Here is a 27,912-nt window from a genome sequence, read left to right as displayed (position 1 = left end):
TTTGTCATCTCATCAGACCGTGAGAGTGATGGAATAATAATGGCATTTGATTTTTTGAACAAAAAAGTGAGATTCATCGCCATAGCTATAACGAAGGAGACACGAGCATCATCATCAAAACGCGAGCTAAATTTCAAACTATTCAAAGTCTGGAATTTGGTTAAAATTAAGGAATTTTGTTACATAGGGGCAAAAATATTGGAAGCGTGCTAATGGAGTCATGTCTGCGTGTATATGAATACATAATTCCATGCAAATACCTACAAAATATTTACTAAATCGTACCGAGAATATTATTAATCGGACAATTACAGAAATGTATTGTTAAATTTTCATACATTTACGTCAGGTTACACGTCTCTTTTATAGTGATTTTCATTTGCATATATTTTACTATGAGTGAGTTTTAACATGAGCTTGATAGTCCAGTGGAACATGGGTATTATCTAATTGTCTATAATAATCATGTTATATTCAAAGTAGTTCTTGTTTGCAATTTATCTTGTTAATCGGAGGAATCATTCTGATACATGTTATAACTGTACTTGGTAGGCTTTGGGCAAGCCCGTCGGCGTAGGTACCATCCACACATCATATATTCTACCACCAAGCAGCAATACTTAGTAACGTTAAATACTTAGTAACGTCGTGTTCCTGTTTGAAGGGAGAGTGAGCCGTACACTGGCACAATGGACATAACATCTTAGTTCCCAGTTGGTAGAGCATAGAGGTAGAGGTTTTCAATATAAGGAAAGTTTATATTTCTTACAGTATTAATGTCTCTAGTAGTGACTATTTCCGTCCGTCTATGCTATTAAAAAAAAAATAAACCAAAGCACACAGTGGAGCACCATGATAAAAAGCAACAAATATTCCTCACAAAAGAAATATTACAGCTACTATTTTTGGGTTTTGCCCAATGGAAACTTGGAACAGAGCTCTGTGCGAGTATGGATAGGTACAATCCGCTCATCAATGATTATGATACATCGATACTTCATCCACTGTCATGTTTTACAAATTTCTACTAAGTCAAAGACAAAATAGAGAGGCCTATTTAAATAGATTTAAAAAAAACTCAAATGGTCGTCTCTATAATAAATGATGTATAAAAATAATATATTATTTATGCAACTTAAGATATAACTTTTTGTCTATGAACTAAATTTGTTGATTTTTTAGGGTTCCGTAGCGAAATCGCAAAAAACGGAACCCTTATAGATTCGTCATGTCCGTCTGTCTGTCCGTCCGTATGTCACGGCCACTTTTTTCCAAAACTATAAGACAACTATACTGTTGAAACTTGACAAGTAGATATATTATGTGAACCACATTAAGATTTTCACACAAAAATAGAAAAAAAAACAATAAATTTTGGGGGTTCCCCATACTTAAAACTGAAACTCCAAAAAATTTTATTCATCAAACCCATACGTGTATCTTATGGATAGGTCTTCAAAAATGGTATAGAGGTTTCTTATATCATTTTTTTCTTAACTGAATAGTTTGCGCGAGAGACACTTCCAAAGTGATAAAATGTGTGTCCCTGTAACTTCGAAAATAAGAGAATGATAAAACTTAAAAAAATATATGATGTACAATACCATGTACACTTCCACCGAAAATTGGTTTGAACAAAATCTAGTAAGTAGTTTTTTTTAATACGTCATAAATCGTAAACCGCAATTTACCTTTCATTCAATCAACTCAAATGTAAAAAATTGAATTTCATAAACCTATACCTTGTTACTTGCTGCTTCGGGACTCGCTCTTGGCCGCTTTTTTTAAAATTGGATTCAGGACTTCTAACACATGAACCAACAGCAGTCCAATCATAATTTCATTGGTATCGGACATTGTTAAATTTTGCATTCGGTAAAATCACTGCGACCTTTTTCATACTGTAACGAAATATTTCATAGACATCATCGATCACATCAAAACGAAATGCTTTTGATTTTGTTATTATAATGCCTGCGGGAAAGTTGACGGCGCGTTTCTTTAATATTCAGTTATTGACGTCTTTCACAAACAGCACCGTTGAAATGAATAATTATAGAAGATTTTTGTACCTCTTAAACACGTTTGTGACAGTATTCATAAAAAGAGTTTTTAGTAACCTTTATTTTATTTTCATTAGCGTTAAATTTCAAATTTCTATTGAGCAACAGTAACGAATGAAACATTGTTACTTTATTTTGCGATTTTACTTTAAGCGAGCAGTTCAGTTAGTTTTATATGTTTAAGCTTAAAGTAAGTTGTAATCGTGTTACAGCTGAAATACGAGTTATTTTATAAAGTTACTCGAGGTAATAAAAATAAAACTTACACTACGTTAACTACTATGTTGCTAACATAGATATGAGATTGTTGTCTATCGGTGTAGTATGTAGCTAATGAAGCAGCATCTCCCAAAGCCCTGGAATCAATTCTCGCCTCAAGCCAATAAAAGTAAAACATCGACCGCTTACTTGCAAGCTTAATTATAATAAATTTTTATTATTAACCAATTTTTTTTTTCTTTATCTCTTCTGTCGGCTGTTCCTTAAATATCGTGAAAAGTATATAAAAAGAACTTATTATTTTATGACGTTCATTTATATTAACTTTTAAAATTAGAACACGTTCTAAGTAAAGTATAACCACCGCACTAGATTTATACACTACATACAACGGTAATCCTCAATTATATGAAACGTACATTTCAAACAATAATGCCATTTTGATGTGGGTCAGTATTTAGAAGTTCATTTCGATCAGACTTCCCTCGCTTTGTTCCGCAGCTCTTTTTTCTTAAAGGATGTTCGGTGAATTGCAAATCTTTTCAGAAGACTTCAAGGGAATGGCTCGGTCGGAGACTGTGTAAATATTTAATGCATATTTCATGGAGCCGCCGTTTTCTTTGTAAGAGATCGGATAGAACAACTTTCCCTGTATAATGACGGCACTTAAGATATTTTATGTGTTAAGTTATTGGATTTTCAAAAGTATGTGTTAATACATAAGAGTTAAAACTAATTAATATAATTAAACGCTATTCATTAAACGTGTAGTATAGGTGATTAGTAATTAATTTTAAAATCGCGTGCGTTTTGCCTTTTTTTCGATAAAAATATTATAATTATCATGCAAATCATGTTTTTATATTGCATCGATACGGTCGGACGGTATTTGATGGTAATTGGTCACCGCTGCCCATAGAAATTGGTACCATATGATTTTAACCATGTCTTACATAACCAATGTGCCACCAATTTTGGTAAATGAAGTTATAAAACCTGGAATATAAGTCCCACGTGCTTTTTCATTCCATTTTCCAGTTATATAATCTTCCTTTTTTTTTTTTAAATATAGCTTCAATTTATCTTATAGCACGTTATATAATGTATGTATTAATTTTTTTATCTAAGCTTTTAGATTTTATTTAGCTTTATTTTAGGCAAATTTCAAATCAACTTTAATCACACAATTCAAAAAACACGACATTTTCTATCAAACAGCTAATAAAATGCAATTAATTAACATATTATTACGTATAATTTTTTATTTGTACAAATATCAAATACAATGATTTTAATCATTTAAATGAAATATTCTAGAGGTTATGTCGAACATATTTTTCATTTTAATCGAACCGCTTAAAATGATATGTTAAAAATAATTGCCTTGCCCGTAGCTTCGGAAAAGTTAACGAGTGCTATTTAAACTGGCAGGAGTCGGCTCGTTTCGTCAAAAAAAAAAACGTTTTGCTTTGAAAAATTTACCAAAATAATGACCTGAAACTCATATAAGCGAGTGGACGCGTCGGAAATAAATACTTGGGGTAGCTAGGGAGCTCGCTTTATTGAGCGCCGGCGTCAGTCCGGTATGCGCTATAATTTTAGACCGCATTTATGATGCATTTTATTAATCTAACAGCTACCCCAGTCAGTCAAGAAATTCTTATAAAATGAATTGAATTGAAATCGCTGACGATTTATTTCAAGTATTATGACTTCATAATCTCCGCCAATCGTATTCTTTCGAAAGCAATGAGAAATACGTAAGACGGTTGTGAGTAATGGGCTTTCGGGATACTAAATCTAAATTTCGACAGAAGTGTGGGGTATAAATCTATGAGATGTTATGCGTGACTCGCTCGCGTGCCTTTATGTACAATTTATTACAGGGGAAAAGGAAAAAACGACGCTCCAATGGGCAACGTCCAATTGCAAACCACATTTCGAGGCACTAAAATAAATATAACATAATTCTCCCATTCTTTATACTTAGTTATTTTTATTTATGATAACAAATAGATTCTATTACGTAAAATATGTTTTAAAATATAAAACTGCTTTGCAGAATTGAAGTGTCGCTAAGCCTACCTTGACATTCGAATTCGGATTGATTATTTCAATCACTGTAGCTTTTCGTGATGTAATATCCTCCTGACATGTAACCATGAATTCAAATTATAAAATATAACATATTTTGTCTACTAAATATATATTTTTTTGTATTATTCACAACCAATAATTGCCACTAAAGTAACCTGTCTATTGGTGTATAGTGGTTAAAAAAAAAAAAATTGTTCGACAATTTACTATATTATTTTGTTCAATTTTAAGGTTATATAGATGAATATAATTAAATATCATTAAACATTACATACGCCAATAAAGTCGTCTTCCCATACGTTCACCATACGTTATATTAAGCCCCATCGTTTCTCTGAGTAATTATGTATATCATTTATTACCTTATTGTACAGCTTGAACTTGATGTTCAACCATCAAATAAAAAAAAATGAGACGACACTAGAGGTTGGAACACGTGAATCTTAACCAAAGATTAAACCCAGACAGCCACTAAATCTTCATGTAATTAATTTGTGTTTATTATTAATCTCATGCTCGATGGTGAAGGAGAACATCGTGAGGAAATTTAAAAATTAAAATATTCGCCTTGGAGGAGCGTGACACTCCAAACATTCTCCTCAAAGGAGAACCTAAAAATTAATAAGCCTTGAACGAACAACAGCTGAGTTAAGGTTCTTACCTATGTCCAGCTGTGTTACCTTCGGAAAAAGAAACCAAAAACAATATTCTTTTGAAGACTTCTATAATTTATCCAAAGTGTTATTGTTATTTGTTAAGATACAACATAATATTATACTAAACTAGTTTCACTGCTGCTTCGCCCGTGTATGAGGGGGCCTTAGATATGCATTTGCACATTTTCAAATTCAAATTTGAAGAACTTGCGTGTATAATCCCATCAATCGCAATTGAAAAATCCACTCGAATGTGTAAATGAAGAAAAACCTAGTCGTTATCCTACCTTGAGATTCAAGCTTGCTTCCAACCAAATGTCCTCGAAATTGGTTTCCAAATGTCATCGAAATTGGTTTCCAAATGTCATCGAAATTGGTTTAATTGTTTACCCGTGAGAACGTAACAGACAGAGGAAGTTACTTTCACATTTATAATACCAGTAATGTATTAGTATAATACTTACTATTGTCATAGAAATACGGACAAGGCAAAACATATTTTAAATTAAGCATTACTTAGTCAAAAACATTTACGTAACCTTAACTACATTCTGCCGTAGTTTCAATACACGGAATGCTCAATTGTTCACGTCCCGCACACCCTTTTGTAAAGGAAAACGAGCGTGAAGAAAAATTCGCTGCGACATCAGATGTGAGTGGAAACAATCGAGCTTCATTAGGAAAAATATTTCTTGTTCCTTCCTATTTTTGTATTCATCTTATTGTAGTCTCGTTTCACGTTTAAGTTTTATTATGACCTTGGATCAAATCTTATGTTATTTTTTTTAATTCAGCTTTAGATAAAATCTATACTATTGAACACAAGTGTTTTAAATGCGAAAGTGACTCTGTCTGTCTAACTTGCTCTTTCACGGTTGAACTACTGAACCGAATTTGATGAAATTTGGTATGAAGCAAGTTTGAAGTTAAAGAAAGGACATAGGCTCTTTTATGCCTAACGTCTAACGTCCAACCCCTAAAATGCGATCGAAGCCGCAAGCGACAACTAGTCTTTTATATATTAACGTATTCGACTATTCTGTTATCTATCTTTCCGATTAAGAAAATTTTATTATGTTTATTAGTTACTCTATTGAGAAACCATAATATCACGCAGCGACCTAAGGAGATTTACGTTTAACGCGGGCATAATCGCGCGGAGCAACTAGTATATAATAGTTCACATAAACTCAAGGTACATAGTTATGTAACTTATAGGAAATATCTCGTGTCACCACAAAAGTTTACGATGGCTGAATAGCTTTATTTCTCAATTTTATTAAAATACATTACGCTACGGAAACTTAAAATAAATCGTCTGTTTGAAAGAAAATAACGACCAATATTAAATAAATTGTCCTATAAAAAACAATTTTCTAAATACTCTAAAGATTTTTCATTTCAAATTGATAATTTATTAGTAAACCACATCTTGCCTGTCTAAATTGTAGTCTCCCATTTGAAACACTAAGAGGCAATATTCAAAATACAGATATCACATGGGGCTGATAAAATAAAAAGTATACACAAACATACATAAGTACTTACACAGAAACATAAGCACACAACAACAGAATATTCTCAGGATCATGCCCTTTAGACCTCAACACGTCGTTATTCAACAACGTTAATTGTACTTCCAAAATTCAAACTTTAAAAAATTTAAATTCGAAATGAGAAGTGAAATATTTAAAAAAAACAATCTGTTTAAACCAATAAATTAAGGACGGAGCTCTATAACGTTATACTAAAGCAAATCTCACTCGGGTATTGACCCTTAATCTAAGCCATTTCCTCTCAAAACATTCCAACAGAGTATCAAAAGGCAGATAAAGCAAGTTGTGCCGTCCGGTCTGATGAATCACTCCCGCGGGTGTCGCTTCAACGTCGCATTACTCGCTGAAAAAGATACGTAACACGAAGATGTATTTATGCGAACTATATACATATATATAGAACACCAGAATCTGTACCAATAGTGAACATACTGTATAGTAACAGGCGGTAAATTTCGCACTTCTGATTAAAAGTAAATGAACCTGTTACATATATAAATAAAAAGTAAAGCTAGATGTTGATTCCGCCTTCCAATTCTATGATACTTTGATTGACGAAAATATGAGCTAAAAAACGCTCATGCAACAATATCACGCAAAGTCAAAACCAAATCTCATAACGAAAGGCTTTAAAAATACTAAAAGGAAGATGTTAACGATTGAATTATAAAGAACATCAAAATAATTTTCAGAAACACTTTTCTTTGAAATATTAAGAAAAGTCACTAGGTAAAGCAAATGCTGTAACATTGTCACGAAATGGAGATTTCCTCATACTAAATTAATTAGACGACGCAGTCGACTTTAGAAAGCAAGCAAAATGGACTCTTAACTGGAAGAAATTAAACTTGCAATTTTCGTACAAATTAAGTTGACCTAAAATATTTGGACCCTTTTATTCCGGGTGTAGTTACGTCGTGAATGCTAATAATGTAAGGGTTGCTGTATAAATTTATTGAATAATTAAAGTTAATTCTCGCTACTAAATTGTTCAATAGTATAAATTCTATTTAGTGAAATGGACATTTCAGACATTTAACTTTATTGTGTTAACAATATTCTTAACTCTTAATGATAATACTATAAAATATTATAGCAAGTAATAATTTTCTGCTATGCAGAATTAAAAGCAATAAAAATAAAATAAATTTATTATTGTATTGATAAATACAAGGAATCTGAGACTTGGTTACTTTTATTGTGTGTACAAGTCAAGATTTATCATACACAATGATCGAACAATGAATTGATGCATTCTGTACAAACCTTGCAGACTTGCTCCCAATTCTCCCTGAAAGGGAAACGTTGTACGTCGCGCCACAAAATGTTTGAACTGTTGTTGAAAACTTTTAGTCGAATGGCACCACTTGAAGCCTTTCTTCTACTTCCAATTGCTTCAAGAGCATGTGTCTCAAAACTTATAAACGAAGACAATTTCAGCAGTTCAGAATTATTGACTTATAGTTTTTGCTGTACTATATTATGTCATAAATACATGTTTATTACGATCCTTAATACACATTCACGATAGAATTGTTTATTGATGTAAGCGAAGGAGGCCTTTTTAAAATTCCAACCCTCATTTTAATTATTTATTAAGTATTCAATCTTAATCAACGTAATTATTTTTAAATGAGCTTATTTAAGTGCTGTGATTATTATATTTCAGCGTGATTATTTATTCTAAGGATTATATCTTATACTCTCTCTACTACTTCTCAGAAGTGTTTTAAATTAGGTTAAAAATGATAATAATCTTATTTTTAATAAACCTAATTTGCTTTTTTTTTTATTGTTTTTTATATGTCAAAAAAAGGGATACAATTATTTTAAAATACAGCAGATTATATATAGTTGTATTTACAAGTTAATTTTTGGTAATATTAAAATAACCGTATGAATAGAGCCCTTAAAAAACATTGTATAACGATCTTATTTAATCGAAAGTTTTTTAAGACCGAAAGGAAAAAAAACTACGTGTTAAAAACTAATTCACAAGACACTTAACTAACAATTACAGGCTTATATACTTAATTTATGTGTAAAAAATTTATGTTATATATAAATTCGATAAACATAAAAATATAAACTATAAAATATTATACTGTGTTTTAAACGTAATGCTTAACGGCTAGGTATTGTATTAGTCTTGTAGTGCAATCCATCGTGACATTGAGGATCTTAAGCGTTATATAAAATTTAAAGAAAACAATGTAAATATTACTTTAATAACACACAAGTACAAACTATTAGAAGTCTATTTAATAACATATGTTATTTGAATGTTACCCTGAATATATTGAACTTTACCCCTGACATAATTATACTGACCGGATGAAGACTTAATGCCAGTCCATTCCAAATATAAAAAACTACAGCATCCATATCAACTAGATAAAGTTGTCAGGAGGGATGCAGTTGTTTCAAAATTGAAAGAAATTTAATTTTGTCACGCTCTTTGTGTTCAAATAAACATGGGCAGGGGCGCTGTTCTAGGTATATTCTTATCTACATACAAATGCTGACCAATTTTTTAATTCTTACATTTACGCATGGAATTATTAAATATATATAATATATACATTAATAATAAGTCTTATATTTTAAAAAAACGTATCAGGTTAATAACCTACAAACTATATAACCTATAGACCAAACTAACTAAATATGCTATCCTCGCACAGTCTGATGCCGGCTCATTTAATTCCAACGAGAGAAATTTTCTTGATCAGTTAACGTTAAAGCTAGACAAAAACAAGTTTCCTTACAAGTAACAGTGAACACATCTTTCATCATTTCTGAATATTCTATGATTTTCCTTAGCCTGTCTCTATTCGTATCAGAATATAAACTAAATACGAGATTTAAAAATTTTACTAATTTCGACTTATTGATAATGTCGTTGAAATTTACTGTAGATATTTTAAATAGGATGCTAGTGATATACAAAATATCCGAAGTATATGTTCCTTTTTCATTTGCTTTTTTTCATTTGCTAGTTTTTAATTTCTAACAAAATGTATTTATACTTACTATTCCATATTATATTTTAACCTCTTATTGGAAAACCCTTTATTTATCCCATACGCATTGTATGAGATAAATGTGAAAAAAAAGATTAATACCATATAAGTTATGAGATCAAAGTATTATTATTATTATTATATATAAGCAAAACAAACTACCGCACATCGATCATACCCACAAACATAAACAAGGGCTCATATACGTGGACTCATTAACGTACAAACACACACACTCACATCGAACGCACATAGACTAACGCATTTTTTCAACACCGTCGATTATTTAAAATCTTTTCTATAACTATATTAATTAAGAGTTTTTATTGCTCGTTGATTTTATATAAAATACTATGTTATGGAAGAGTGTATAAACACGAGTATGTTATTATGCTCCCAACATAAAATATGCTATGTATACTATGGTAAAAAACATACTACTACATTTGAAATATTTAAAATTTATTAACATAAGAATTGATAACATTAAGTGCTTAAATATATACAAATATGAATAAAAATAGTTACTGTATAAATCTTGACCGCGTGGAATGGTGGCAAGAATGCTAGCAGCATATCATTTAAAATTGGATTTTATATGTCTAAATTAAAAAAAAAGAAGTAAAATAAAATAGAAACATCGATCAATTGGTCAATAACGTTTGTGGTGTTACCTTAGTGTGATTGATTCTGTCATCATCTGCCAGCGCTGATTAGCGGCGGCTGGCTGGTTGCGGTCGCCTCTTCTAGCTTTTGCCAGGAAATCATTGCGACATACATACGTGTACTACAAATGTAAACGCCAATGATTTGTTAAAAATTTGAAATCCAGTTAAATAACTTATTCCAAATGATGTATCTATTCGATTTACAGTTGAAATACTCGGACCTCGGAGTATTAGTGCAAAAATTTGTAAAGTATCATCTTATTGCCTTCACTGGTGACAGAAGGGCTGGTTAATTTTTCGCCCAGAGGATCGGAATTCAACGGGGAAATGCAGCTTGCTTTCTTGCCACCATTCCACGCGGTCATGATTTGTACAATTACCATTTCTAATTTTTATTTGTATGTTATTAGATTAAATCCCTAATTTAATAAAATAAACTTAAAAAATATAAAATTTTCAGAATGCAATTCTTTATAAGGTTATGATATAAATTCAATTACTGATTTTTTTTTTCAACTATGAGGCTTAGATACTCAATCAGATTGTTTATTGAACTCTTTAACGTACATAATATTACGTGGACTAAAAATAAGTCCACAAAATAACGAATAACAAAGTATGTGCTGTACAAAATACGGTTTTTTCCCTTTATAGCGATTTCATCCAGACACTCTTTGGTTAGGACATTTAAAAACCGAGAACGGACGGTATTTTTATTTAAACCTACAAATAGTATAACAATACAGTAAACCGATACGATAAATATTACATAAATATATATAAACTTCATACGAATAAAACAAAGCGTGATTACTTACGTCGTCAAAAAATATACATAACAAAATTTGGCGTGTTGCAAATTTATAATTTAACAAGAAAACTATATAAATTGATATGTGTAAATAATTCAATACAAATTAAACACACTCATAATATATATAATCAGTTTTACACAAAATCTGACACACCATGAAACGGCAGCCCAAATTTGTCTCTAAGTTCATTTATGTAATGAGTAATTTCCTACTTAATTAGACCGATGTGTGTAATGTTTCTTTTCTTAATTACTTGCCCGCGAAACATAAATTAATTAGTATAGCAAGGGTAACGTGTACAAGCTTTAGCTTAATTCACTCGGCTTTAAAGTAAAGACGTGTTTTCATAGAGGGTGAAGATTCCAAGTTTTATTTAACTAATTTTACATGCGGCAAGTTTTAACCCTCTTACATTTGTTTATTTCAGTTAGAGCTATTTTCCTGGACCGACAATGTTTAAGGGATTGGCGCAATGTAATATTTAAATGATTGTAATGAAAAGATACATATAACAGATTCATTCAGTTTCTTTGCGCCATGTCTAGGTAGGTTCCGCCCATTCATTCCTCATTCTAACTCCAAACAGCAATAGTTTACGAAGTATAATACTTTGTTGTATTATTTGGTGGTGAAGGGTGAGTGATCAAGTGTCACTACAGGCACAAAGGACACAGAATCTTAATTCCCAAGGCTGGCGGCGCATTGACGATAAAAGGAATAGTTAATTTCTTACAGTACCAAGTCTATGAGGACCATCATCATTTAGTTCGTAGTTTCAGACAAAAAATACCTACTCTTCGGAAGAAAATATTTATTTACAAGAATTATATTTTCTTAGATCAAAATGACCACAAAGAACTAAAACGTTAAAGCAAGGCATTTTTAGTCCAAGCATATGTAAAACCTTTGCTCGAATTCATGTTGGCGACAAAGGCACTTAACAAAGATTTATGCTCAAGAAGCATAGCATGCAGACATTAAAGAACGACGAAAAATATGCTTTAGTAACTGCACGTGTTGTCAGTTGGATAAAACTAGTGATGATTATGTATTGAGACTCTTTTGTATTATATATTTTGTCAATATATTTTTTGAATCTTCTTTCCAAATAAACATATATTTTTTAAATCGTTCAATTACTTCTATCAAACTGCGATAGTATTTTCCTACTCCTTATGTTTTCTAGATGATTTAACTAGATCGTTGGTCTAGACGCTAGTTAGGAGGTAAGAAGGAGATCCTGAGATTCTGGTTCCAAGCCCCGGGTCAGAAAATAAAATTAAAAAATATTAAGTTTCTCTTTCAAGATATTCTTAGTAGCAGGACGTTAAAAGATAGCGTTGTTTGCACGCCTACGCTTCAGACAGGATGCATTGATCTTATGTCTGAACTCTCTCTGGTCATGTCTGATTTGCGTCCTATCAGATTATAGTATTAAACGAATAAAGCCTGTTCCTGTCTTTACGCTATTACACTTTTGGCTAATCTCCATTGATAATGGCAACCGTATATCGACGAGGCCAGAAAATTTTAGCAAAAATGTCATTCAATTTTGTGTCACGAAATCACGACACAAACTTTTAAATTTTTTTCAAACAATAGCGCCGTATTTTCTCTTTTGACGAATTACTAATATTCCTATTCCCGTCAACCGTAAACTGTAATGCTCTTATTACAAAACAATGTATCTAAATTTTGAACTTATTCAAGAGCTGGATATTATTTGTTTCAATAACAAAGCACCTCTTACAGGTAACTTAATATTGTTATTTTCTATCATCAAATAATGTGATGAATAGGAGGCGTTTTTTTTTTAAATAAATATAATAATAATAATGGATTCATGCCCTAAAACTACAACTAATGCTCCTTAATTAATATTCTACTCTCGGTTTTTTCCACAAAAGACAATAGATAAATAATTGTCGTACAATCATGTACAAGCATTCACGGTCCCAGAAAATTTTAAAAAATCGTTAAATTTCTAATATTATCAAAGTGGCCGCAATTCGAATGAAATATACTTGTCTGAAATTCTTCTTTCCTCTCTTATTTCTTATATCATACATAATAGATCCTTGAACAAACAAAGAACCAATGTGCCACCGATATCAAACGTGTACCAGTTCAGTTCTGAAATGAAAAACAACACCAGAATGAATAATTGCTTTAATAATAGAAAAGAGATTAGAACATTTCTAAATAAACATGTAATATAATATTTATTTCATCAACCACAATTCTTACCGTCAGTGAGTCAAAAGCACCAGACACAAGATATGATGTGCCCATAATTACAATGGCTCACACAGCCTTCAAATATGAACACAGTGATACAAAATATGATTGCATTGATAATTATAAATACTGATCTGTATCATACGCATACGAGTATTGCTGTTTGGTAATAAATTTCATAAATAAAAAACAAATGAAAGTGTTCAAATAGATGATTATTAAAACAATGCCGTCTTCTTCTTTCGAATGTTAAATCAAATATGAGTGAAAGAGAGAAATTAGAGCAGCCGCTAAACAAATTTTATATGTAAACCCGTTAAATTTACTTTAGATTTAGTTTGTACGAAACACTCGGTTTTGTAAAACGAATTTCCACGTCTACAAGATTAACTGACACGTACTCTTTAGAATTAGCACTGCAATCTATCTCACTCGAAAACAAATATTCATTTAACTTTACCGTCTACAACGATAGTTTTAAGTTGTTTTAAGCATTCTGAATCCTTAATTTTGGGTAAATATTTTTCAAACACGACAGACAACCTTCTAGAATAATAGCTTAATCAAACAGTAATTATAATATTAATATATTATAATTTAAATTAAAACTGTAGAAAACATGCTTTGAGAAATCATGGACCACATTATTGAGACCAACGTAAACTAAGTTACATAAAAACATATTTTGTTAATCCTATTATAGGACCTTTATCTATGCGTGAATAAGCATCTATATCATACTAGTGTTATTAATATTTTCACTTCATAGTCATCACCTTTGCCTATTCAAGCCTTTTTTGTAACATAATTTTCAATTTTGCTCTTCAGATTTTTTTTATTTTGATCACCAACCATATTGCAATACACATCTATATACTTCAATATTAAACAGGATGTAAAGTTATAGTTCTTAAGTGCCTCATAACTGTACAAATTTCTCTTCTCCTCTTAAGAATAAGGTTTGAAGCTTATCCCACCGCACTCCTCTGATTCTCGTTGGTGAATACCTGACAGTAATTCATTAAAAACAAAGAAGCTGCTTCAGGATTTTTTTCTTAATTTACTAGCACAGATTACAAATATGAAAAGCAAACCGTCCTTGTATGGATCTGAATCCTTAAAGAGGTAATTTTATCAAAATATTTTGTAAAAAAAGTATATAATAAAAAGCCACACATGGCAAGTTTTATATTGAAAGTAATTGTCTTTAAAACTCCTTTACTAAAGCAATAAATAATTCTTGGCAATAAAAGCCGAAATTGAACGAGTTTCACAAAGAATAGTCGCAACAAGGAGCATATTATTCAGTGTCAACGACGGGACGTGTTCTAATATATGCTTTAATAAAAGGGTTCCAGTTCTACTGAACGTACATCACGGAAACCCAAGGTATCAAGATGTTGAATTTATTATTTATTGATGACATTCCTTATAAATTCAGGTAGTTACCGTTACTAAATCATATCGATGTTATTTGGAAAAATTATGTTTTTTTGATAACATAATATTGCAACAAAGATTTTCTTTAGACTACATAAGTCATATCCGTTTTACATTATGAGAATTATACGAAATATAATTTGAAACGTTTACAAATACTGCTACTAGTTGATGAATATGATCATATATTAGACTGAAATGATAATTATCATACGACAATTAGAAAAATACAGCAACATATACATGGTAAAAAGCTTCAAGTTAGTATTCGTTGATTTACAAAATATATAAATCGTAAATTATTTTTTTTGTGCATGTTTGATTAAAAAGTGCCGAGAAAAACACTACCGAGTTTATTGCCAGCTCTTGACAGTAGAAACATTCGAAACAAACGGCCTACTTTAGTGAAATATATTTTGATTTTGAAAAAACATACTTCATACATTATCAGACATTAATTTTAACAATAGATACTTGCTACACATTGTTCATTTAAGCAAAGTTCTTCTTGAATTAACAATTCCGTCAGACCTTTCGAGGCCTAAACAAAGAGAATCAGGTGGACCTTGGACAGGACAATGTTACACCCACTGAAAGATTCCATAAAAACTGTAATGGTACCCTCGTCACGTTCGGACATCTTATTTATCTAGTCACGAGCGAAATCATTGTTTCCTTTTCGTTGTTCTCGGAAAAACACGCCTTATTACGGCTACGGCTAACAGATGAACTGCTAAACAACGCCATTGTCTCCGATACTTGTGTGTGACGTTCGCTCTACGAGGGTCATATGCTAACAGTGGTATTTTATTCATTCGCCCTCTGATATTTTGTATTCCATTAATAAATTATTATTTCGGTTCATTTCGACATTAAAAAAACACCCAGTCCTGGAAGCTCTGCCATGTTTTCATAACATCTATTAGGAAAAATTATTTCTACTAGCAGTCGTATTTTCCACGACAAAAAATAACTGTCACATTAAATTTCGATTATACTTCAAATGTAAATAATGAAACGAAATTGAATTTTCCATAATATTACATTTAATTCCTTCAAAATATTTGCCTTCTGCACTTAAGATTCTCTTGTTTGCATATATCGTAGCAAAGTGAAAAATGAATACGCAGAATTCATGATCTAGACAAAGAAAGAAAAATAAATATAAATTGAAATGAAAGTTAAATATTGAATTTAATATTCGAAATCATACAAACATTATATATTTAAAAAAATAATGTTTATTAATAATAAATAACATTTTAAAAAGCGACGTCATTCGTGAGGTTTGATTAGATATTTTAGAAGGATTTCATAATTATAATGAATGCAAATATTAACAGAGAATACGATTTTTGTTAATTATATTATATAGGTATTGATTAAAATTAAATTTAAACTTACAGAAGTGAAAGTGCTTAATGAAAGTGGAAACATCTTCCATCCAGTAATAGAGAGGGGACGATTAGCCCTTTCAACGAAGACTCTTATGCTACTCTTGAAGCGGCGACACCGAGGCGTCCAGTCGCAAATGTAAATTGCTTCAGATAATAGGCGACTCTAGAAACAAAAGATCTTATTATTATCTATTTTTTAAATGACGATAAAATTCGTGAATATATATATGTATATATATATATAACTGACTTGGTGGTAGGGCTTTGTGCAAGCCCGTCTGGGTAGGTACCACCCACTCATCAGATATTCTACCGCCAAATAACAGTACTCTGTATTGTTCTTCTACTTCTGTTGTGTATCGGTTAGAAGGGTGAGTGAGCCAGTGTAATCACAGGCACAAGGGACATAACATCTTAGTTCCCAAGGTTGGTGGCGCATAGGTGATGTAAGGAATGGTTAACATTTCTTACAGCGCCTTTGTCTATGGGCGGTGGTGACCACTTACCATCAGGTGGCCCATATGCTCGTCCGCCAACCAATGCCATAAAAAAAGAAAAAAAAATAAGAATATTTTATAAAAATAACTTAATATTACCTTTGTGATAATGCGAGTTCCAAACCAACATGGTACCATTATTTGTATCATCATGACAAACATGTAAGTAGCAAGGAACATGTAATACTGGAAAGGAGAAGGCTGAAAAAAACAAAGGTATCACAATAGAAATATGACAAAACATACAATTTCTAAACATAATTTATTTATTTCTTACCAAAGTGAAACGAAACAGACAAACGCAAATTATACACGACGCCATACTAAATTGTACAAACAATGTTATACTGAATACATTTTCGATTAAATCACAAAATCTGAAATTGAAATTATTTTATTTATATATTTAAAGTGTACGTATTTCTGTTGCGAACACAAAACAAACAACAACAACAATAGCTGCTGATAATAAATTCTAATGAAATTAAAAAACACAAAAGCATTTTGAATTATTCTGCAACATTTTTTTTTTTGCCAAAGCACCTCAAACCTTTGTTTATTACTCACTTTGCAACTTTATCAAAATGTATGATAGATTTATTTAAATCTTCGATGTAATATAATTCATTGATTTCACTTCGTCCCTTTCTGTTACGAGTATTCATAGAAATAGAAACATTGCTATCATATTTATTAGTTACTGTCATCAATTTCTGCTCTAGTATTTCTAACTGGGCTATAACCAAAATCATAAGACCCAAGAAAAATGTATCGATATTGACATTGTAAAGCATGTTTATGTGAATTCCAATACTTTGATAGAAATATATAGGATAAATGAACGTCTCTGTAAAGTTTTCACTTAGGAAAGAATAACTAGACACAGGTAAAACCAATGGAACCGGTAAAAATAAATGAGCAATAAATGGAGACGAAACATGAACGAAATTGGAAAAATATGAGACCAATGCTACAATTTTCCAATATTTGACATTGAAATTCATTGCATTTTTTATGAAAACCGTTTCTGTTTCATTTATGGACTGAAACGTTTCGCTATCTAATGTCTTCAATATTTCTTCAATTTTCTCTTTCATTATCATAAATGTAAGGACCTTCGACATAACCGCTAATTCCGTAAAATAAAATATCATTTCCTCAATGAAATGATCCAAGTTTCTTTCTAAGAAATAAAAATTTAAGGTGCTTAGTCCATCGTACAAAATTATAAATGCGAACACAAAGATTTTCGAATACCAATTATAGAATTTCCATTTGATTTCGAGTGGATAGATTCCAAGAAATTTCCAATATTTCATATTCCTAATAAAACAGTCGGTTTGTTTCACGAGTGGCATTTTATTTTAATTTAAATTCTTTATATACCGCAAAATAGCACTGACGGTACCGTTGCACTCTTGTAATGAATCTTGTGATTGAGATGCTATAGGTTTAGATGTGTGGAAAAATATGATAGCTTCTCCATTTCTTATACATTTCTTTTCATTAAACTTGCGACCAGTTTGTCATTATGAACGTTTAAATGCAAATTCTAATTAGTAGGCCGTGGACCAGTAATGGAACACTTCAACTACATATTTAGAACTGCACGTTTGTCATTAAGTATGTTTAAAAATTAATCCAACATACGTGCAATTCAAAGAAGGAAGTTCTCAATAAGTACCACATACACGTCGAAACGATGCAAATGGATCTAGGTTAATTGCAGGAGCCTTACTTTTTAAATGAGACGCAATTAGTGCAGGTGACGTCGTCCACCCGCAAAATAGTCTAGGAATTCGCTCTAATTGCCGGCTTCCAACCAACTATTTCTTAAGGACTCTCTGCTTTCAACAGAAAAATGATCTTTTTGATCACAGCTTACATTGATAGAACGTTAAGGTTCTAAGTTCACTACACATCTTCTTTTTTATTATTGTTTGTGTTGCATTTTCTTCGTAGTAACCTGCCGCTTCTGCCTCGCAATCAGTCTCCGCCTAACCCCGCGAACAAATATTTGCTATTGGATTTGGTGCATAGCAGCATGAAATATATTTACTATAAATATTATCTGCATAAAATAAGAGTATGCCCCGTAAATTTAATGTTTGTTTTCTTTTTATTTCACTAGTTCTAGTCCGAGCGTGGGTGTTCGTTGGTTTTGGGGTTAAAAAAAGCCTATATCCTTCCTTACAGTTCAAGCTTGCTTCTTAACAAATTTTATTAAATTCTGTTCAGTGATTTAGAAGTGAAAACGTAACAGTTAGAGTCACTATCGCATTTATTATATTAGTATAGATAGTGTATGTAGTTTTAAAAAAAATCTTAACACAACTTATCACTATGATAATAAAAAGATTTTAATCTTTTGATACTGTAGAATATGCTCTATAATAGTTAAATATTTTTGTTTATATAATGTATTATTTGTTGACTGGTATTTTCTAGTAGAATAAAAAGTGTTTTAAATATAAATCTTCGTTTAAAGTCAAATAAATATTTGCTATTGAATAGATCAATTATAAATATTATCTGCATAAAAGTTGTATGTCTTAATATTATTAAATTTTATGTGTGTGAGTGTGTCTTTAAGATTTTATTAACACAAATTAAATTAAATATTTATCGCACTCCTATCACACATAAATAAATCACACGTAGATATGATCTATTTATTTGTGTTTACATTTTTTTCCGTTCTCGCACAGACTACTAATTTAATAAATATGGAACTTCTATATTATTTAATAATAAATAAATATTGTACAACATCACATACATTACTCTGATCCCAATGTAAGTAGCTAAAGCACTCGTGTTATGGAAAATCAGAAGTAACGACGGTACCACAAACACCAAGACCCAAGACAACATAGAAAACTAATGAACTTTTTCTACATCGACTCGGCCGGGAATCGAACCCGACACCTCGGAGTGGCGTAGCCATGAAAACCGGTGAACACACTACTCGATCACGGAGGTCGTCGCCTTATTAAAGGTTATTTGGTTTTAGTTTGGATATATCAAATGTTGTTTATTTTAGACTATAGTTTTCTTTTTAATAGTCGATCCAAACGCTTTTTGTACGAACCCTTTACTGATACACGAAAACGATATATAAAACATGTGTAAATCTATAAAACGCCTATAAAAATTTTGCAACAGCAGATATATCTTTTTTATACGTAACTACCGTTTATTATGTTTAAAAATTGGGAAAATAGTAACGAGAATTATCCTTTATTTTTGCGGTTACAATGAATTAATCATTATCATAATGTATTACATACAAATTTTAAAACGTTCTTTGATTACGAAATATTTTAATAAACTCGTGAAAACAACATGCGGATCGTGTTGTGCGATGCATTGTCTAATAAAATATACGACACGGGTAAACCCGCCGCCTTATGGTAAATATTTACCAACCCCAATAGATTTTGAAGCTGTAATAAAAATTAAACTTTCCTTGTTGCCAATTAATTTATAAGAAATAGCGCTATAAATATTTTCTTACATATTTTTTAAAGGATAACAAACGGTTACCTAAAAGGTAAACAAAAACCTTATTACTCGCCCGTGTGTTTTAGGTTATTGTTCTATGTTGCGGGGCGATGGGGCTCACACAAACGCCACTTGATTTTCTGAGAGCGTACAACAAAGGCAGAACACCTCTCCACATAGTTATTTTTTCACGTAGCGTCATTAGATCGTGCAACTAGACGATACTTTTATCCAGCAGATAGAGCATGCCCCGGGGCGTTCGTTACAGCCGAATCCATTCCCGATGGGCTCCCGTTCGTTCCTTACCTATTATTTCGAACGAAATCCGTACATTTTTAATATTAATCCTCATTTTACAATCAGGAAAGAAGCGGGGCAATTTGAATTTTTAAACAGTTGATAATGAACGATTTATTTACGGATCGGTAATTTCTGATTTAACAACGTTGTGTATATTGGTGTTCAATTTTAACTTGTAATATTCACGGCGTTAATTGCGAGAGCTCTTTTGATGTAAACCATCTTTGTTTCTGCAGAGGAAACAGTTACTCGTGGATTGTTTGTTAATAATTAAATCTGCTACTTTTACCTCAATTCCTTCGCAGAATTACAATGTTTGAATGTAAACATTTCACTTCGTTAATTGTATGAGAACAATTTTTATATAACAGAAGGCGATGTTGAAATTCTATTTAATAACTTAAGCTTAATTATTCGGTATATGTTTTGAGTTCTCGTTAAGCTGCGTAAGGGTTTTAATTGTTTAGTCTGTATTCTACATTTATTTATCTGTGGTTCTATTGACATATCTGTATTAGTATTGATGAAATCTTACGTAATTATCATTATAATGTAAACATTTGTGTAAGGAATTCATTTTATTAAGTTAAATCTTTCTGCTGTTTTTACATTATTGTTATTTTGTTTTTACTTAACGATAGAGTAATTGTATCTATTACTCAATATTTAAACTTAGTTTTCGGTAAGATCTTCGTACCCTAGTATGATGGCTCCAGGTTCATAAATTATTTATCACCGATCATTATATATCGATATATTATTCGATACATACAGTATGACAAGAATTTATTTCAAAATCATAACATAAAACAATATACAAAGGGTTATATTTTAAGGGTTCATTATACTCGTCATAACATTTAAAAAAATAACAAAATTAAAGATAAGCTTAAAAACATGCTACATAAAAGAGCCATATTACCTTTGTCCATGAGGGTTCTCCATACATCCATAGCTTCAAGAGTGAACTTCACTAGGAGCTGTATCATCACCTTGATACTTCATGTTAACAGCGACTTGAACTACGCAACCGAGACTAAAAACAACGAAAGTCATTTCGCATGATTTATAACAAAGCACCTAAAAGTCTCGTAAGTGCACTTTAGTTTATCCAAATGTTTGAAATCCCAGATTAGGTCCTCATCCACTGAAATTATACACGGTGTTCTGATTAAAATAGAAAGTAAAAACAAATTATGTTATGTATTTGCTATTTTAAAAATATCAATTTGTAATTACTCAATAAGTATTCCTTCTTGTAACAATCATAAACATAGATGAATCAAGCAATATTAAGCCCTTTTATACAAATTATTGATGTCACTCAAACAAGCAATAGCAGTCAAAATAACCAAAGTCATCAAATAATATTTTGAATTTGGTTTTTAATAACATTTTGCAAATAGACAATGACCACGTGGTTTAAATTCTACGGAGACAATGACCGGTCACCATTTTGGTTTCTAAACTGTTGGCGAATTCCGTTCGATATCGTGGCATGCGCCCGCCGTACTGATTCGTACACTCGTGGGATTCGCGCGGCAACATTCGCTGTTCGCGCCACCCGCCTTTGTGTTCGCGCCGCCCGCCCTTAGCCGCTGTCCGTGGCATATTTAGTATTATATTAATTAGTTTATTAGTACATAACCCGGTGCCGTCGTCGTCAAGACCTGATCCAGTTCAGCGGACATGACGAAGGTGACGTCTCGAAGCGTTAAATGATATGAAACATATTGCATCACATAATCCTAAGGAACCAACAAATGGGATAAAGTCAAGTGAACGTTGAATTTTGAAATGTAATATAATTTTTATGTATATTTAATATTTAATCAAGTTAGCAACCGCCATTAAAATTTCGAACAGTTTCGTATATTCGGCTCTGTCTGCTTCTATCACGCAAAAGTCTTAATGGCACTTCAGGTGGTTCAGAGATGTTATCCCCATCGCTGCTTGTTTCAGACACGCACGACTGTAATGGCCGCGCTCATTAGCACTATTCAAGAACCCTCCATATTAACAGTTAGTAAACTTAACAATGTACACAAACTGTAACAAGAGATCTAGCAAGTTTCACTGCTACATAGTTTTTAATGGAACTTTTTATCCAGAAAGTACTAAAAACATTTTTGAAGTAAGATACTGTTTGAGTTTTGTAACGAGCTCGCGGAGTTGATTCTCTTCTTGTATATTTATGATATAATAAAGTTATTTTGTTCAATGGCATTTATTACAAACTTTGCAAACATTTGTTTTATAAGATTTGTTGTAAATTTTTTATTTTGCTATGATAACTTTATTGCAAATATTAAGGAAGATTCACCCGACTGCCAAGAGTATTGTGCCTTCGTGGACACGCGGTAAACTATATCAGAGTTCACCGTAAGTGCAAGAGAGACCTGCTTTCATTATCAGTTTTAATCTCATTGCAATTATAGAAATTTCACATCAGAAATATCCGTCAAAGTTTAGACAAGCTTATGAAACTAGAAAATAGTAATACGCATAATATTGAAGGAGACCTTATTCTAGCTAAGGGTACTTACAGAGTATTATCTTTTTAATTTACTTACACGGGAATTCTTCTATTATTCCATCGGTCGTCGTAGTACTTGATACAATACCGACTGGAAGAATTACGGCTATTAGAATTCGAATAGAGAATCAAATGCTACTAAATGAAAGAGCAACGTTCGTCTAACATCATATAAGATGTTTCCTATGTTGTTATTATATTAAATAATATTATTATTCATTAATCTTAGTTTATTGTTGATAAAATTTTATAGTCTAGGAATAACTGAAATAATTTTAAACGAGAGAACAATCCGTTTAATGCGCTATCTCATTAAGCACGAACAAAATGGATTTAAGATTTAATAATTACTTATATAAGATAAAGATACTGTTATTCGAATTAATATTCTTACTTGTATTTATATTCTTGCTGCATTTAAGAAACTATCTTAATATTTATTCATTATTTGTCCTCCAGGCGTTTCTAAACTGTTCATACGATTATTATTAAGCTTGATTAGTTTATACCTTGGCCCAAAAAAAAAATAAGATTGTAATTGTCACTTTACAAGAGATAATTTGGATTTTAATTCCACCATACGAAGTTGAGACGGTTAGCTATTTAAAAATACTATTTTCAATTTCGATTCTATTTACCCTTTATATTTTTTATTAAAAATAAAAAAAAAACGGCATAGAAAATTATTTCTTATCTTTTATCACACTTAGAAGCAAGTGACCTATATTATGTTGTTAGAAGGCGCTTCTACTACACCACTACATGCACGTGATAAATTAAGATAGAAATTATTAAATAAATTAGATAATTACAAAAACGCTTACATTATTTATTGAATAATAAATTATGTAATCATAATAATTAGATTTACATTATTTTTGAATTGTATTGGTAACATTGATACTAAATAAGAGGCTACTTTGACTTTTCTGTTCAATTTTGGGAATCATGTGATTTGTAGTGAGGCTTATATAAGTGATAGAAGCTCGGTACAGAATGACTTTACTATTTACTCTTTCCTGAAGCAACAAGGTAACATTTAAGGTATGATATAATTTTGCGATAACGTATAATTGTTATTGATTGTTAAATTATTGATGATATATGAATTGTGTTTTTTGCAATTATATAATTAGATACAAAGTTAGTATTAAGGTAATTGGTGTTAATGTAGATATTAATACAATATTACGATTACTACAGCTATTATAACAAACATTTGTGTTTCATATATAATATTTTATTGTCTTATAACCTTAAAATATACTAAAGTAATAAAGAAATATAAATTATAATTTGCAGATGTCCATGGGCGGTGGTAGTGCAGATGTCCATGGGCGGTGGTAGTCACTTTCCATCAGGTGAGCCTCCTGCTCGTTTGCCACCAATGACATAAAAAAAAAAAAACTTAAAATATTCTGACATAATGTATTAAGCCTCTATAAAAATTTAACACACGTAGCAAATAACACACTGAGCTCCCTGACACCGCTATTTTTTCCCCTCTATTCTGGGCCCAATACACAATTGATAGTAGGCATGCCCGTTGACGAACTAAAACTGTAAACTCTCTAAGGATGTGACAGACAAAGCGAAAACAACTATATCTAACAATTCAAATATCGAAACCAAAAAATTAATTTAATAACTTAATTGTAAATAATATCAAAGCTATAAAATTAAATCGGCGCCCGTAATATTATCCAAATAACTACTATAATATAATGGGTATTCATTACTCAAAGCAATTAGCGTTGGATATTACGTTAGTGATTTTAATCGACGGCAATTCTGAGTTGTCGCTAATAGCGTTCGCAGGTGTTACTGGCTATTAGCCGAGCGTGAAATTCAACTCCTTTGTAGTTTCTTGAATTAAACAAATTATAAAACATAGACCATAGAGAAAACGTGGTTATGATAGATTTGTTTTTGGAATTGTTAGTTTTATCGTTTAATGGAGTTGTTTTTGAGTATGTAATTTTAGATTAAGCCGCTGAGCAGCGCTTTAATGAATATGGTGACATTAGCGTTGAAACTTTTAAAATTAACTTTATCATCACAAATTATTTATTAAACGCTTATAGTTAGTATGTTCATTTTCAATATTTTTTAATGAATTATATTTTAATAAAACATGATACATTTAATGTTAACAACGTCGATTAATTCGACAGAAACAGTGATAAACATTGTGTTAACACAAGAAGGAAGATAAACTTGCAACACCAAGCTTCTGACTCCGCAAAGTCAATACATCCTTCCTGTGACGTTATTAGATTTTTAACAAAATGTGATACAAGTATCTATAATAATGGAGTTACTTCTTTGATTTTTATGGACAAAAATAATGTATAACAACATAACTGTAGACCTAATTTCCTAATACATTTAGGCGCTTAAGCCTTTACTCCTTTCCACTGATTTTTATAGTGACGAAATAAAAGAACTACTGAGTGTGTTTTTTTTTAAATTTCTGGTTACTGTTTCTTTATTTTTGGTGGAATCTACATTAGAAACCGGTTAAAGGTTCACATATAAACATAATCACACGGTTCACAAGCAAAGTAAGAGTAATGAATACTACTTGGTGCTAGGATTTTATACAAGCACGTCTGGGTAGGTACCACCTGCTCGTCGTATATTCTACTGTCAAGCAACAATATTTAGAATTGTTGTGTTCGACGCAAGGGACATCTTCTTGTCACGGTAGTATGCGCAAGCGATCCCGTGACAACTCCCAAAAAGACGGAGTGGGTATCGCTGGTTTTTTAGTAGGTATTCCGGCGCCTTCAGCGCTGACTAGCCCCGCATACTCCCCCACAGCATGTGGGGGAAACGAGTAATGCGTAATTCCAGCGTAAAAAAAAAAAAAAAATTGTCAAAGGGAGATCGTGACCTGCGTAATAAAAACAAAATTACGCAAGACCCTACCAGGTTTTTCTTTTAAAATCGTTTGATTCTATACTTCAGCTAGATTATAATGTATCTTAACTTACATAGCTTTATTAATTTTAACTAACCGCCTGTTTATTCTTGAAGATATTTGTCTTGGAACTAATGAAAAATTCTAAGATGAACAAGGCGGTAAGCTTCTTTACCCCGGAGGAACTTAAGCAAGGAAATTATTTCCACAGTTATCACGAAGGCAAGAAATTAATATTTCAATCAAGTATAACGTTACCGTTTTCTGCGAGACTTAAAACGACCAACTCGCTTTGATCCTTTATAGTCAAACTAGCTCTTTGAAATTATTATTTGACAAGGGTCAAGATATACTAGAAAGTATTATTATTCTGTATAATATCCTTCTGGATTGCAGAGTAGATTAAAACAATGAACGTGTTTGCAATTTAGAAAGCGGTGCAACCCTTCGGTTGCGTTTTAATTGCAGGGGTTGAGTTGGGAAATGTACCGCTGAAATCTTTTGGCTTAATTCTTAGACCGGATAGTCGATTCAATGAATACTAATAATGTTCTTCGTTTAAAGACAATGTAAAAAAGAAAATAATAAGAGTATTCTAGTTAAGTCACAGTGTAAGATTTAAAATATATTTTTCATATAAAATAAGATATGGAATTTATTCGCTAAAATAAAAAACCCACTGGTTTGAACGCGTGCATCTAAACCATTGATTGGAAGTTCAAAATTTAATTTGAGTTTATAATTCATCTCGTGCTCGGCGTTGAAGTAAAACGTGAGGAAACCTGCATATATTTTATTTCAATGAAATTTAGTTACCTCTGTATCCACCGACCCGCATTGGAGCAGCGTGGTAGAATGAGCTGCAAACCTTCTCTCTAAAGGGAGAGGAGGATTGAGCGCGGTACAGCAAATATTCCACATTTACAGGCTGTTTGTTACTTCTAAGCAAAATATTAATCAATTATCATTCGTCGAACGTTAAGTAGATCCTAATATTTTGACCGATTTTATCATAAAAAGTAAAGTACTGTAATTCTTAATTATATGTATTTCTAAAATTAACCAGGTGATCAAGAGTTCTGTTTTCATTTTTCATATTATAATTCAGTACATTTAGTGGTTCTCATATCTCTATACTAATCGTATGTAGTTTTAGTTCACTGAGCACAAAATCAGTATCAGTGAGGAAATATAAAAACAAGTATACTAATACCTATTTACTTTGACGTCAATCGGGATATTCATCTTGACCTAAAACTTCCAATTTCCTCATAAAATGTACTAAAACGCTAAGTCAAAGAGAAAAAACTTATTATTAAGATATGGTGTATTTCGAAATAAGAAACGAGTTTTTCTTTTAAGAAAATATATGAATCCTCATTCACACAGTTTCCCGCCATGCATACTATTAGCATAATTGGTTATGCCAACGATATTCCTGAAGCAATGGATAATAGCATTGACGTTCATGCAACTGCATGATTTCAACAAAGCATCTGATTAAGACGAAATCAACAATTAATCAGGTATATTATGCATATGATATTCCACTGAGGGAAGTGAATGTTCAAGATTTTGGTGTAATTTTAGATAGCATGCTTCCTTTTCACCGCGATTTTGATGCGATTATGAAAACTTCAAAGTTATACCATATTATCTTATGATTAATTAAACGGGTTTCCGTACCGATGTAATATTTGTACATGATTTGTGCTGCTCATTCTGGTGAGCTACCTCCAACGTTCACTCAGACAAATTGCACCGTATCCAAAAACGTTCACAACTTGGCACACAACGGTAACAAATGTCGAGAGCTGTAATCATATGAGGCACGCACATGATACTAAAGTGTTATGTCACTAAAGAATAAAAATAATGGACATACATAGTTTTCTGTTAGAAAATTATCATCCAATTCTGATACAACGTTTACTTGAGGGTTTAAACTTTGTATGAATCATCATTTGATTTTTCTTTCTG

The 27,912-nt window shown here is 31.5% G+C and overlaps 1 protein-coding gene across 1 annotated transcript; it reads right to left on the bottom strand.

Annotated features, from left to right (window-relative positions):
• Positions 1–15,806: 15,806 nt before the first annotated feature.
• Positions 15,807–18,027, bottom strand: LOC113399774 (odorant receptor 46a-like). The gene is made up of 6 exons (XM_064215424.1): positions 17,325–18,027; positions 17,237–17,276; positions 16,947–17,046; positions 16,769–16,870; positions 16,180–16,335; positions 15,807–15,915 (listed from the first exon to the last, which is right to left on the bottom strand). Exons 1-6 carry the CDS (start codon positions 18,025–18,027, stop codon positions 15,853–15,855), a joined length of 1,164 nt encoding a protein of 387 aa, XP_064071494.1. The 3' UTR covers positions 15,807–15,852.
• Positions 18,028–27,912: the final 9,885 nt, after the last annotated feature.

The sequence above is a fragment of the Vanessa tameamea genome, chromosome 2 (assembly GCF_037043105.1).
Source record: "Vanessa tameamea isolate UH-Manoa-2023 chromosome 2, ilVanTame1 primary haplotype, whole genome shotgun sequence".
In the NCBI taxonomy this organism is placed as follows: domain Eukaryota; kingdom Metazoa; phylum Arthropoda; class Insecta; order Lepidoptera; family Nymphalidae; genus Vanessa; species Vanessa tameamea.
The sequence above is the reverse complement of the archived record's forward strand: the minus strand, read 5'-3'. Positions and strand labels throughout refer to the sequence as shown.